Source organism: Diadema antillarum, unplaced genomic scaffold (assembly GCF_040938485.1).
Source record: "Diadema antillarum isolate AM-2024a unplaced genomic scaffold, OU_Dant_1.0 seq00000919_RagTag, whole genome shotgun sequence".
Classification (NCBI taxonomy): domain Eukaryota; kingdom Metazoa; phylum Echinodermata; class Echinoidea; order Diadematoida; family Diadematidae; genus Diadema; species Diadema antillarum.
In genome coordinates this window covers 437,501-452,193 of record NW_027271771.1, presented here as the reverse complement: position 1 = coordinate 452,193, position 14,693 = coordinate 437,501, and the positions used below count along the sequence as shown (strand labels likewise).

The following is a 14,693-nucleotide window of genomic DNA, read 5'->3' as shown; positions in this document are numbered from 1 at the left end:
ATTTATTGTTGAAGTATTTGATGTACATGTTAACCAATATTAAGCAATCAAGTTCATGTATAATTACATTCAAGTATTTTGTATGTATCAATTCTATATTGTAATCCATAAACAATTTGATTGCTTATGTGGCAATTTATGGAACCAATAAACAGCTTATCTATCTATCTACAGTATCTATCTACAACTTGTTTATAGAATCTATCTCTCTTTCTATCTGTCTGTTTATCCATCCATCCATCCATCCATCTATCTATCTATCTATCTATCTATCTATCTATCTATCTATCTGTTGTATACTTTGCTATAATGATATAAATATAAAAAAATAAGATCTGATCCACAATCTATTGCTGGCAGGATCGAAACCCTGACCAAGCAATATGCAGAACTGGAGGATGAATTCCGGCTGGCCCTACAGATAGAATCTAACAGGTTCCAGGAGGTGAGCTATCACATGAGTGACCATTGAAGAGTGTGAAAATGTCATGTTCAATCATTAGGAGTTGAGTACCTTCATAATCCCTTAATACACAATCTTAATTTTAAATTTTTCATCCTGCTGTTGTACCTGTATACTTTGTATCACAGTGATAATGATCATTCCCACTTATTCAAATAAATCCAGCCTGCACTGTTCATATAACTACTGTCATGTTTGCATGCATTTTGGAACAGTACAATCCCCTCTTTTTTTTTAAGATTGTGAAATGATGTATGTTTTACGCGTCAATTTATCTACTGTTACACATTGTCTAGGATTATATGTTGTATCAGTTCTTTTCCATTATTTATCAAGTCATATAATATGCTTATCTAAATAATATTATGCTTATTTGTTCTAAAAGTGTAGAAAAAAACCCCAACTCATATCAACATAGGAATTCTTAGGCCTACATTGTTCTCAGTCATTTTTTTTTTTTTGTTGAAAGATGAGGATTTTGATTTGATTGATTAAGACCATGAAAGATGAGAGAAGCAAAAATGAAGACCAGATATGCACTGGTATATCTATGTGAAAAACATATTTTATATATGAAAGTGCTAACACGCAATGTTTTAATAGAAGATGATGGGTCAGATTTGATGTTTGCATGTGTTAGGTCCAGGAAGCCTATGAGAGGTCCAGCCATGATGCAGCCCAGTGTAGACAGCTGTTGAGTGCATCGGTGGAGAAGGAGAAGCGAGCCTCGAGTCTAGTCTCGGAACTCACCGCTGTAAGTTGTCTTTTTTCAATCACAAATGGATAAAACTCACAAGTTATCTAATTTCAGAGACAATTCCAAGATGAAAAGCAAACCTATATTGCCATGAATGAATTGTAAATGGTTTTATTAGATATTCTAATCTTGTAAGTGTACATTCTGTTTTGAAACGTTATGTACAGGCATACACAGTCACAGGCACTAGTATGTTTTGTTTTGTTGTTTGGATAGTGAAGGAAAAACACTGGTTTTACAACAGTTTTCATGTGTGGCTTCCTCATACGAGACGGTAACTTTGACTAAGAATGATTCCAAATGTCACCTTTACTGCTGTAGGCATTCATTGTTTCCATGTAAGATTGCCCCAGTTCCTCTATGGTCACTTTAGATGCATGAAATTGGTGACACCATGCAACTATGGGTAACAAGTTTGGGGATTGTTTATTTTGCCTGTGGTGAAGAGGTACAGAATGAATTTGAAGCGACTTCAAAAGTAGGAATTACCTGTTTAGAATGAGTTTGTACATCAAGATGTGTGACGGGCAATTGAGTCTAGTAATATTCTGTGCGTTTCTTTGCTGGCTACTCATAAATGCTCCATATTAACCAAACAGGCAAGAAAACCTCATGGTCAAAAAAAGATGACATTAAAGCATGTTATTGCATAACTGAAAACAAAGGAATAAAACATGTAATGTCAGACATTCCTGGTGCTGAGGGACTAGCCCATCATTGTTACCCTTCTAGATGGTGAAAGAACAAAAAGGCCGCATCACAGAACTCTCAAGGGCCAAGCAGGAAGCAGTGTCCTCAACCAGGGTGAGCTGATCATCTCATACATTACTTTTGTTAGACAGTGTGAAATTGCTCAAAGATACGACAGTTGGTTATATGCTACAACTGTCATAGTTGGATACATGACCTTAATCCTGTAGCTGTTCAGTCCTGTCTAGAAAATTGTGTAGTCTTTCAATGACAGCATTCCTATGTTAGTCAACAAAAAGTAATGCTTTTACATTTTTAGGAAGCCAGAAGGAGAAGCCCAAGAGAGGATAAAAAAAAGAAGATATGAGACTTTTTATTGTATGCTGACTTTTTGCGTATGTGCAAAAAATCACAACCTAATAAAGTTATTGTAAAACTGTGGAAAATCTATCGCTGTCAACTGTTACTTTTTTTGCAGTATTCAGTACTTGCAGTACTTTTTTGTTGTTAGTTTGTTTGTTTGTTTGTGTTTTTTTATTTTTATTTTTATTTTTATTTTTATTTTATTTATTCATTTATTTATTTATTTATTTATTTATTTATTTATTTATTTATATTTATTATTATTATTTTTTTTTTTTTGGGGGGGGGGTTAAAAATATTGCAGGTTTTGTAAGGTATACTGTTTGCCCAAATCGTACTACTACACATGTCTATTTGCAGGAAAGATAAAAATACTGTTTTCCACCAAACCGTTGCCTTTTGAACCCTCAGAATACTACGATACTGCAGTGCTGTATACAGGGGTGGCATCCCTGCTTAATGACAATAGTTTTGTTTGTTTGTGTTCAGTCTAGAATCCAGAGCTTGGAGCACCAGGTTGAAGAGAGCCAGAGGAAGCTACAGGTCCTGGAGGCCCTGAGGCAGGAGAAGTCTCGGCTGGCAGCCCAGCTAGTGGCCCAGGACTCTGTCATAGAGGGTCTGAAACAGGAGAGGAAACTGTGGGGTCAGGAGCTGGCCCAACAAGGTACTATGGGCATCACGTAGGACAGAGAACTTAACCCATAACCCCCTTTAACCCTTAACCCCTTGACCTTTGACCCATGACCTCTCAATCCTTTAGATCAAGCTCCTCCTCGTAGGTACGCTTTTCCCCTCTTTAAGCTGCTTTGAGTAAAACCTGTGAAGTGGAATGTGCAAACTAGTAAGTTGCGGACCGCATTAAACAGCATGTGCCAGCACACATACGTAATAAGCAGCTAGTTGATCGCGCACAGCCTTCGCGCCAGTGCAAACGCCCCGCTGACAGTGCAGCCACCGCTGGTAACCCTTCATCTGCTATCGCTCAGCACTTACTGACTAGTCGCACATGCGCTGATCATTTCACCTCGTCACAGTTTCGCATAGTCAGTAGAGCCTGGAGCGACGCTCACCTGCGTATGCTTGAGGCTACATTCATTCAGCTGACCAGTCCTATTCTATGCAGGCAAAAGGAGTTTGTACACACATTGGCGCTCTTGTGATTGAGATTCTGACTCATGTTGACGTCAGCCAATCAGCGTACGCACTGTTTCGCTTGCTTGAATGGTTTGCTTGTTTTGTATATATTATTATGTTCGCGCTTCTTGTTTCATACATGCGGTTCTACTCCGACGAGTGCACGTCAAAAACGTTCAGTAGTATGTATTTGTTTAACGCAAACTAGTGCATTGTAATCTATACTGCTCCAAGAAGAGAGGAGGCTATTTCATAGCAGTCATGCTCGTCCCATATACCTACATCTGTGTCAGTACGTTTCAGTCTAATACTAAGTAGTAATAGATCTTTTTTTGCCAATCTTAGTCATGTGTAAATGTTTGACGTCCACAGTATCAAGTAGTACCACTTTGGACATTGTGTGCTTGGAAAAAAATAGCAATGTTATGCACCTAAATGTTTGTAACAAATAAAGACAGAATAAACTGACCAGAAAGAATATAAATTATTAGTGGAAAAGTGAGCAAAGAAAATGTACATTTCCAAAACTATTCTGGGGATATGAAAGTAAAAAAAAAAAAGAGGAAATTGTTTGCTTCAATATGTGACATGATCCACTGCTTTAATTAGGTGCGTCATTAGCCCAGGACAGAGGTCGTCTGGAGGCCAGGATTGAAGCCCTGGATGCGGAGGTTGCTTCACTGAAGAAGGAGCTGGAGAGAGAGAACGACACGATCAGGATCAAGACCAAAATTATTGACGACCAGACGGACTCCATCAAGAAGCTAAAAGATGTGAGTATGCCAAACCAGTTTTGATAATTTAGGAAGCAAATATTTGGTCACCGAATGAACATTATTTTGGATATTAGTTCTAAATCATTGTAGTTTTTAAAGGAATTTAACTGGAAAGAGAGAGTAGTGAACAGGAATTGTCAGTGTTAGAAGTATTGCAGGTGACGATTTTAGCTGACCATTTTATCATTGGCAGTATTAGATCTCTGATGCAGCATTATATCTTTAACATTTTTAACATGTGTAGAGCTTTATTATTTCACACTTTAATCATAATTTTGTATTTTGTTACGTCCCTCTGTGTGTGTGTGTGTGTTATGTATTTGTTAGAATTCCAAATACAGAATCAATCAGAAGCGGACAAATAGCACTTGAACTCTGTTACACAACAGTGTGTATACTCGAGGTCTAAATGATTCAGTGTTTATCACAAACAATGCAAATGAGAATAATCTAAGCTGATGTTTTTAAAATGTGCTGTCACAGTCTTTTGTTACTTGTACTTGATATTGATTCTATATGACACCACTAATCGGTCCAGGGGCTGATGGAGAAGGACGACGAGGTCAAGGCGGCCAGAGAGGAGACACTCAAGGTCCAGCAGAGCTTGGAGGACCGGCTGGCCACAGAGCAGTCTGCCATCCAGGAGCTGACCGGGGAGGTGGAACGGCTGGCCGAGCGTAAGGATCAGCTGAAGGAACGGGCAGAAGGCCTCCAGCAGGAGTTGGAGGAGAGCCGCAGGGCATACAGGTAAACCTGGAGGGGTGGTGTGCACCTTTAAATCTTTTGTCCTTCTCATCTGTCACTCTTTGTTTCTGTGCTTTTATTTCTCTCTCTCACTGTCTTGTTATTAATTTTCTGCCTTTCCGTATCTGTAAGAACTTACTTTTTGGTGGTATGCACATGTTGATTTTTTCTTCTTATCATATATCTCTCTCTCTCTGCTCTTTCTCTGTTTTTGTTTGTTTGTTTGTTTGTTTTTTGCTGTCATGTTATCAATTTCCTATCCTTCCATCTCTTCTAGAATTTTTTTGAGGGGGGATGATATGTGCCTATTAATCTTTAATTCTTCTAATCTTACTCTCTCGCTCTCTCTCTGACTGTCATTCTTGCAGTCAGATTTTTCTCTCTTTGTCACTGTCTTGTTACTAATTATCTACCCTTCCATCCATCTCTACCATATCTTACTTTATTTCATTCCTTTTTATTTGTTTGTCTGTTTGTGTGGATGGGTGTGAGTTTTTCTTTCATTTGATTACTTCATCTTTTGTTCTGGCCTTTCTTGCCAATGTAAGTTTGGCAGTGCAAGCTTCTATGTATGAAGCACTCACCTGTACAATGCATGTTCTTATGTGCTTTATTCTTCTGCCCAACAATGGAAACCATGAAAGCACTTTTGTTTTGTTTTGTTTTTTATCTGTCTCCATATGACCCCTCTTCCCTAAACTACATCAATGATTCAATCAAATTAATTGAATATGTAAACATTTATTTTTTAATCCATTTTCTCTGAGATTCTGAGGTGTCGGCAGTCTTTAATTTACACATGAGCCTCCAGGTTACTGAAGTGGCGAGTTAATCACATTAACCCACTGAGACCAGGGGGGCGTTTCATGAAGGAACTTGTCGGATAAAATATCTGACAAGTCAATTATATCCAACAAGTTTTGAGAAATCCTTTAGTCTGATTGGCTGATTTCTCTGAACTTGTCGGATATAATTGACTTGTCAGATATTTTATCCGACAAGTTCCTTCATGAAACGCCCCCCAGGTGTCTATGGGGGAAATGCGTGTTGTGGCAAAGTCAGTCTGTCCTCAACGGGTTAATATGTAATGGCAAATGGACCCTCAGAAAGCACAAGTTTCTTTGAAATTCATGTTGACAAATCTGTCCCCATTTCCTAATTAGTTGCTCTGTCAGATGTCTACTTCTTGAGTGACTTTTGTGCAGCATGCATCATTCGCTGAATGCACTGACAATCTACCTTTTTTTTAGAAGATGGTTTAAATTGTAAACCTGTTTGTTTAGTTTTGTATTTGTTTTTGACATATTGAACTGATTGAGTCAAATATGAAGACAATTATGAATGTCCAGTCTGGTTTGCTTGACCCTCTTGTGATGTCAGAGCACTGGACAACAAGTGGAAGGAGAAAGGAGACATCATCGGTCAGCTTGAGACCCAGGTCAGACAGGTCAAGGAGAACTTTGACCAACGGGAGAAGAAGCTGCGGGAGGAGAGGGACCGGGCTCTGCAGGCTGAAAAGTAAGTCCCTGGTTGACCACCTCTTCCCCCCTCCCCACCTCCCTTGACCCAGTGAGGGATGTTTTGAGGACCTCAAAGATACCAGCTAGAGATCACAGCAGGCATTAAGTGGAAATGGGTCCACTGTAGCAGGAAAAATCATTGGCAAAATAGAGAGCATAATACTATTTAAAGTTTATTTTATCATCGTCATTATTATTCATTTATTCATTATTACTTTCGTTGGTTATCGTTGCGATGTATTCATGTAGAGTTGAGTATACTAAAACCAACTAGAGCACGCTATTGTGTAAAATGATTCTTCACCGCATTTGAACGTGCCCTTGATAATATCTTCAATGCCAGTGGATGATGCCTTCATATTGAACAAAAGCAACAAATACCAGAAACAAACAAACAAGCAAATAAATATCAAATTAACGCAAGAAACACTGCTGTTTTGGTAACATTTTAATACAATTTGTTCAGTTTTTAACCATAGATTTGTTATGTTTCTCAGTGTGTCTCCTGTCCATAGTTAGGCCTAGTTAAGCTGAATTCATCCCTTTTAAAATCACATAAGACCCAGTAGATTGTATAATGTGAAAAGGACACAGAATAGAGTGAATATACAACTATATCAACTGCTGTCCAAGGCTGGTCAAAAAGAGTCTCAAATAACAACTTTCAAAACGCAGTATTGGGAACCATTCACTGAGCACTCTTTTTCTTAATGCCCTACTCAGTGTGATTGTAAAATTTATGAGGAAATCAGTGCAATTTTACCTCTCAATTGTACACATTTTTTTTTCCTTTTTCAACTCCATTTGAAAATCATCACGTGCCTGGCAGAATTACATAAACACATGCGATTCAACGAAGGTGTGCCCGGCAGAATGATATGAGTGCATACGAGGCGCACGTTGTACTTACACGCATCACGTGCATTCGTGCCCTTCTTCTGGGCACATGACGAAATGTAACGGGTGTAGATAAAAGTTTATCAGAGATTTTGTGAAAATATCTGATTAAATGCATTCGTAGGAAGAAACGATAGAGGTGCTAACAATTACTGCATGAATGTGTCCTCATCACAGGACATCTGTGGAGAAGCTACGCTCAGTGGATGATGCCTTCCGGAGACAGATGGAGGCTGCCCAGCGGGGTCACGAGGAGCACATGGACCAGCTGAGGCAGGAGAAGCAGTCTGAACTGGATGCAGCCATGGGAAGGGTAAGATGAAACACTTCTTGGGGTAAAACTGCATCAGGACCAATAACAGGTGTACTAAGAGTGATATGTACATCATGTAGTGGTAGTTGTGATGGTAAGTGGTGGTAGTAGTTGTAGTAGTAGTAGTAGTAGTAGTGGTGGTAGTATTACTACTACTACTAGTAGTAGTAGTAGTAGTAGTAGTAGTAGTAGTAGTAGTTGTAGTAGTAGTAGTAGTAGTAGTGGTAGTAGTAGTAGTAGTAGTAGTAGTGGTAGTAGTAGTAGTAGTAGTGGTGGTGGTAGAAACTAGTAGAAGTAGAGGTACGCTGTAGTAGTAGTAGTAGTAGTAGTAGTAGTAGTTGTAGTAGTAGTAGTTGGTAGTAGTAGTAGTAGTGGTAGTAGTAGTGGTAGTAGTAGTAGTAGTGGTAGTAGTAGTGGTAGTAGTAGTAGTAGTAGTGGTGGTAGAAACTAGTAGAAGTAGAGGTACGCTGTAGTAGTAGTAGTAGTAGTAGTAGTAGTAGTTGTAGTAGTAGTAGTAGTAGTAGTAGTAGTGGTAGTAGTAGTAGTAGTAGTAGTAGTGGTGGTAGAAACTAGTAGAAGTAGAGGTATGCTGTAGTAGTAGTAGTAGTAGTAGTAGTAGTTGGTAGTAGTAGTAGTAGTAGTGGTAGTAGTAGTGGTGGTAGTGTGTGTTGCTAAACATCGAGTTTCGAGTTTCGAGTTTCGAGTTTCGAGTTTCGAGTTTCGAGTTTCGAGTTTCGAGTTTCGAGTTTCGAGTTTCGAGTTTCGAGTTTCGAGTTTCGAGTATCGAGTTTCGAGTTTCGAGTTTCGAGTTTCGAGTTTCGAGTTTCGAGTTTCGAGTTTCGAGTTTCGAGTTTCGAGTTTCGAGTATCGAGTTTCGAGTTTCGAGTATCGAGTTTCGAGTATCGAGTTTCGAGTTTCGAGTTTCGAGTTTCGAGTATCGAGTATCGAGTTTCGAGTTTCGAGTCTCAATTTCAAATTTCAAGTTGCAGATTTTCGTTAATTGGTAATTGAAAAGCCAGCGATAAATCAGGAGCCTGTGTCTCCTTCTTTCTCATTGAATACTTCAAGCCTTACAGCAATAGCTTTGGAATCTGCGCTATTTTGTTACTGAATTACACTTTTACTGCAATTCCATATCAAATTTGTCTGATTGAGTTACGTAACAAGTGTACTATACAGCCCTTAACATTTGCAGCAAAAAAAAAAAAGAAAAAAGAATAGGGCCCATGTCATTATAACGAGATCATCGGTCCGACTAATTTACTTCATTATGTCGAGACAATTGTATCCTGACACATGGAATACAACCACAATTGTGCATTTATTAAAATGCCCTGGTGCAAACTGGTTACATGTATAGACGGATAATATGACGCGATATTGATGAACAGAAAAAGTACATGTGACGGGGAAGTGTTGACTCGCGAAAAACAAAACAAACTGTTATTTTCTAGGCTTGTTATCAAATGTTTTAGATTTGACGATGCCGTAATGATATCGCAGACGGGACCTGCCTTTCGTAACACGATTACATAGCTGCTATACCTTGACCGCCGCGTATAAAGCACCCGACTTTAAAAAGAAAAGGAAAAGAAGAGGATAAAAGAAGATGAAAAAGAATGGTGAAAGTAACAGAGCTGTATCGCGCTAACCCTCCCGAAGCCGGTTGGAAGAATACTCTTTATGTTCGGCAATTCGCTTAAATGTGGAGTTCAGGTCTTTGTCAGACAGCTTCATTTATTCTGAGTATATTATCATTAATTTTATGATCGCCCTGCTCTTCCTGCTGTTATTATTGTCAGCGAGAAAGTATTTGCAATCGAGCAAGAAAGAGGTAATTATTTTTTTTCCTCATTGTCGATTCAGGAGATTCAAGCTTGGCACAAATTCGAGTTCAAACTTTGTCAGCGAACTGCTGCTTTCCTAAAATACCAATGTGACATTTTGTGATTGAATTATAAGTATGGAGCCCTTGTCTGGAGCAACATTAGATAACATGTCTTTGTACTGTGTTATAGTTTAAATAGTCTAAACTATAATCACATTGTGTAGGATAATCAGGACATTGTGACAAGAGAAAGTGGGCACTAGACCACACATTCCTGAGCACTGTGGTCACTACTGGTCATTCAAGGACTCCTCCAAGCACACGCCTGTGTTCTGACAGGTTCCGAAGTCCAGACTGTGTGGTTGTCATGACAATGCACATGATATATGTACTTAGTATATACCAACTTCTGGTAGGAACCTGCGTCATCATCCTTCTCTCTCACTCTCTCTCTCCCTCTCTCTCTCTCTCTCTCACCTCCCCCATGCTTTATTCACTCCCGCTCTTGGTTCCAATCTCCCTCTGTCCCTGTCTCCCCTTATTCTTTTAACCTAGACCACTTTCTCTCCCTACCCCTCTCTATCGTCTTTTCTTAGAAGATATAGGGTTATTCATTTCATGCGAAATGGACTCTTCCATCTGATGAAGCAAAGTTATGCAAGTATTAACAGTATGATATTTGAAAGTAATTAGTTTTAGAAAATGTTTCGTGTATTATGTGTATGAAAGTGTATTACATTGTGGTAAAACCAACCAAAATACGCTTCAACTGAAGACTCCACAAAACCCTCAAACTGCAGTGTACCGTCCATCTAATTTAGCAAGATGGTACGTCTACCTCATGTTGCATCATTTTGGCTCAAACTTTCTCTTCTTTTGCTTCTGCTCTTCAAGGTGCGAGGATGTGTTGAGCATCCCAACTTTTGACAGTCTTCACAACTTTTGGTATTTCAGGTCAACCCAGCTACATTGACGTGACACAATGGCACGGCGAGAAAAATGTCTGCAATAAAATTAATGTCTTGTAATGGCTCAACTAATGCAGAGGATGTACAAAATTTTGACTTTATTAGGAATTCCTTTGGCAAAACTGAACCATATTGTAAATGATGTATGATATTTTTTATTAGTACCATTAAAGCAAGATATACATTTCCTTTAAAGACAGTTGTCTACGTAATTCAGCAGTCATGGTAGGGAAGTTATGTAACCACTCCTTGCCAGCATTCTGTGTGGTGAATGTTGATGTTACACGCATGTATTTTCTCTGTAGACCGAAAGGTTTGGATTGTGCTAAGTCGGTGTAAAAGTTAATTCTGTCTTGCATTGTAAGTTTGTCTTTGTCATTGAATTGCAGCTTTCGTACTATAGCAATGGAACATTTTTTGATTGAATTGTGAATAGATTCTCCTGGTCTTTATATTCTCAGCGAAAAAAGATTTGAAATTGGGCAGGAAAGACTTGACTCGAATTTTGGCCATTTTCGAGTCTAGACTCGAAAATGGCAAAAGTTCGAGTTTCAACTTTGTCATTGAATTGCAGCTTTCCTACTATACCAATGTAACATTTTGTGATTGAATTGTAAATAGATTGCCCTGATCTTTATATTGACAGCGAAAAAGGATTTGAAATTGGGCAAGAAAGACGAAAGACGAGTTTCAACTTTGTCATTGAATCGCAGCTTTCCTACTATAGCAATGTAATATTTTTTGATTGAATTGTGAATAGATTGTCCTGATCTTTATATTGACAGCAAAAAAGGATTTGATATCGGGCAAGAAGGACTTGACTCGAATTTTGGCCATTTTCGAGTCTAGACTCGAAAATGGCAAAAGTTCGAGTTTCAACTTTGTCATTGAATTGCAGCTTTCCTACTATAGTATCGTAACATTTTGTGATTGAATTGTGAATAGATTGCCCTGATCTTTATATTGACAGCGAAAAAGGATTTGAAATTGGGCAAGAAAGACTTAACTCGAATTTTGGCCATTTTCGAGTCTAAACTCGAAAATGGCAAAAGTTCAAGTTTCAAGAATTTTGTCAAAGAATTGCAGCTTTCCTACTATAGCAATATAACATTTTGTGATTGAATTGTGAATAGATTGCCCTGATCTTTATATTGACAGCGGAAAAGGATTTGAAATTGGGTTAGAAAGACTTAACTCGAATTTTGGCCATTTTCGAGTCTAGACTCGAAAATGGCAAAAGTTCGAGTTTCAACTTTGTCATTGAATCGCAGCTTTCCTACTATAGCAATATAATATTTTTTGATTGAATTGTGAATAGATTGTCCTGATCTTTATATTGACAGCGAAAAAGGATTTGATATCGGGCAAGAAGGACTTGACTCGAATTTTGGCCATTTTCGAGTCTAGACTCGAAAATGGCAAAAGTTCGAGTTTCAACTTTGTCATTGAATTGCAGCTTTCCTACTATAACAATGCAACATTATGTGATTGAATTGTAAATAGATTGTCTTGATCTTTATATTGGCAGCAAAAACGGATTTGATATCGGGCGAGAAAGACTTGACTCGAATTTTGGCCATTTTCGAGTCTAGACTCGAAAATGGCAAAAGTTCGAGTTTCAACTTTGTCAAAGAATCGAATTTTGGCCATTTTCGAGTCTAGACTCGAAAATGGCAAAAGTTCGAGTTTCAACTTTGTCATTGAATTGCAGCTTTCCTACTATGCAGCTTTCCTACTATACCAATGTAACATTTTGTGATTGAATTGTGAATAGATTGTCCTGATCTTTATATTGACAGCGAAAAAGAATTTGAAATTGGGCAAGAAAGACTTAACTCGAATTTTGGCCATTTTCGAGTCTAGACTCGAAAATGGCAAAAGTTCGAGTTTCAACTTTGTCATTGAATTGCAGCTTTCCTACTATAACAATGCAACATTATGTGATTGAATTGTGAATAGATTGTCTTGATCTTTATATTGGCAGCAAAAACGGATTTGATATCGGGCAAGAAAGACTTGACTCGAATTTTGGCCATTTTCGAGTCTAGACTCGAAAATGACCAAAAGTCGAGTCAAGTCTTTCTTGCCCGATATCAAATCCGTTTTCGATGCCAATATAAAGATCAGGGCAATCTATTCACAATTCAATCACAAAATGTTACATTGCTATAGTAGGAAAGCTGCAATTCTTTGACATAATTGAAACTCGAACTTTTACCATTTTCGAGTCTAGACTCGAAAATGGCCAAAATTCGAGTCAAGTCTTTCTCGCCCGATATCAAATCCGTTTTTGCTGCCAATATAAAGATCAAGACAATCTATTTACAATTCAATCACATAATGTTGCATTGTTATAGTAGGAAAGCTGCAATTCAATGACAAAGTTGAAACTCGAACTTTTGCCATTTTCGAGTCTAGACTCGAAAATGGCCAAAATTCGAGTCAAGTCCTTCTTGCCCGATATCAAATCCTTTTTTGCTGTCAATATAAAGATCAGGACAATCTATTCACAATTCAATCAAAAAATATTATATTGCTATAGTAGGAAAGCTGCGATTCAATGACAAAGTTGAAACTCGAACTTTTGCCATTTTCGAGTCTAGACTCGAAAATGGCCAAAATTCGAGTTAAGTCTTTCTTGCCCGATATCAAATCCGTTTTTGCTGTCAATATAAGGATCAGGACAATCAATTCACAATTCAATCACAAAATGTTACAATACTATAGTAGGAAAGCTGCAATTCAATGACAAAGTTGAAACTCGAACTTTTGCCATTTTCGAGTCTAGACTCGAAAATGGCCAAAATTCGAGTCAAGTCTTTCATGCCCAATATCAAAGCCGTTTTCGATGCCAATATAAAGATCAAGACAATCTATTCACAATTCAATCACAAAATGTTGCATTGTTATAGTAGGAAAGCTGCAATTCAATGACAAAGTTGAAACTCGAACTTTTGCCATTATCGAGTCTAGACTCGAAAGTGGCCAAAATTCGAGTTAAGTCTTTCTTGCCCGACATCAAATCCTTTTTCGCTGTCAATATAAAGATCAGGACAATCTATTCACAATTCAATCACAAAATGTTGCAATATTATAGTAGGAAAGCTACAATTCAATGACAAAGACAAACTTACAATACAAGACACGCATTAATACACTCAACACAATCCCAACTGTTTTGTCTACAGAGAAACTACATGCATGTAATATCGACATTCACACACACAGCATGCTGACAAGGAGTGGTTAAATAACTTCCCTACTATGACTGCTGATCAAAGAATTACCTAGGCAACTGTCTCTAAAGGAAATATATAGTGGTATATATAATGGTACTGATAAAAGATATCACACATTATGTACAATATGGTTCATTTGTGCCAAAGGAATTCCTATTAAAGCCTACGTTTTGTACATCTCTGCCTTAGTTGAGCCATTACAAGAAATGAGTTTTTATTGCAGACATTGTACTCGTCGTGCCATTAAATCACGTCAATGTAGTTGGGTTGACCTGAAATATCAAAAGTTGTGAAGACTGTAAAAAGTTGGGATGCCCTACACATCCTTGCTCTGTGAAGAGCAGGAGCAAAAGAAGAGAAAGTTTGGGCCAAAATGTTGCAAGATGAGGTAGACATACCATCTTGCTAAATTAGAGGGACGACATACTGCAGTTTAAGCGGTTGTGGAGTCTTCAGTTGAAGCGTATTCGTTTTGGTTGGTTTTACCGCATGTGTAATAAGCACTTTCATACACATAACACACGAAATATTTTCTTAAACTAATTACTTTCAAATATCATAATGTTAATACTTGCATGACTTTGCTTCATCAGATGGAAGAGTCCATTTCGCATGAAATGAATAACCCTATATCTTCTAAGAAAAGACAATAGAGAGGAGTAGGGAGAGAAAGTGGTCTACGTTAAAAGAATAAGGGGAGACAGGGACAGAAGGAGATTGGAACCAAGAGCGGGAGTGAATAAAGCATGGGGGAGGTGAGAGAGAGAGGGGTAGAGAGTGAGAGAGAAGGGTGATGACGTAGGTTCCTACCAGAAGTTGGTATTTGCATGATATATCATGTGCATTGTCATGACAACCACACAGTCTGGACTTCGGAACCTGTCAGAACACAGGCGTGTGCTTGGAGGAGTCCTTGAATGACCAGTAGTGACCACAGTGCTCAGAAATGTGTGGTCTAGTGCCCAATTTTACTTTGTCACGATGTCCTGATTATCCTACAC

At 38.2% G+C, this 14,693-nt stretch overlaps 1 protein-coding gene across 1 annotated transcript in view; it reads left to right on the top strand.

Moving 5' to 3' along the window:
• Positions 1-14,693, top strand: part of LOC139741309 (leucine-rich repeat and coiled-coil domain-containing protein 1-like) — a 34,849-nt gene that overhangs the window by 14,905 nt on the left and 5,251 nt on the right. Inside the window, exons 15-22 of the mRNA XM_071651896.1 lie at positions 361-445; positions 1,104-1,217; positions 1,953-2,024; positions 2,763-2,937; positions 4,017-4,180; positions 4,722-4,930; positions 6,308-6,445; positions 7,522-7,657. Of these exons, the coding sequence (XP_071507997.1) occupies positions 361-445; positions 1,104-1,217; positions 1,953-2,024; positions 2,763-2,937; positions 4,017-4,180; positions 4,722-4,930; positions 6,308-6,445; positions 7,522-7,657 (1,093 nt within the window). The remainder of the gene's footprint in view (positions 1-360; positions 446-1,103; positions 1,218-1,952; positions 2,025-2,762; positions 2,938-4,016; positions 4,181-4,721; positions 4,931-6,307; positions 6,446-7,521; positions 7,658-14,693) is intronic.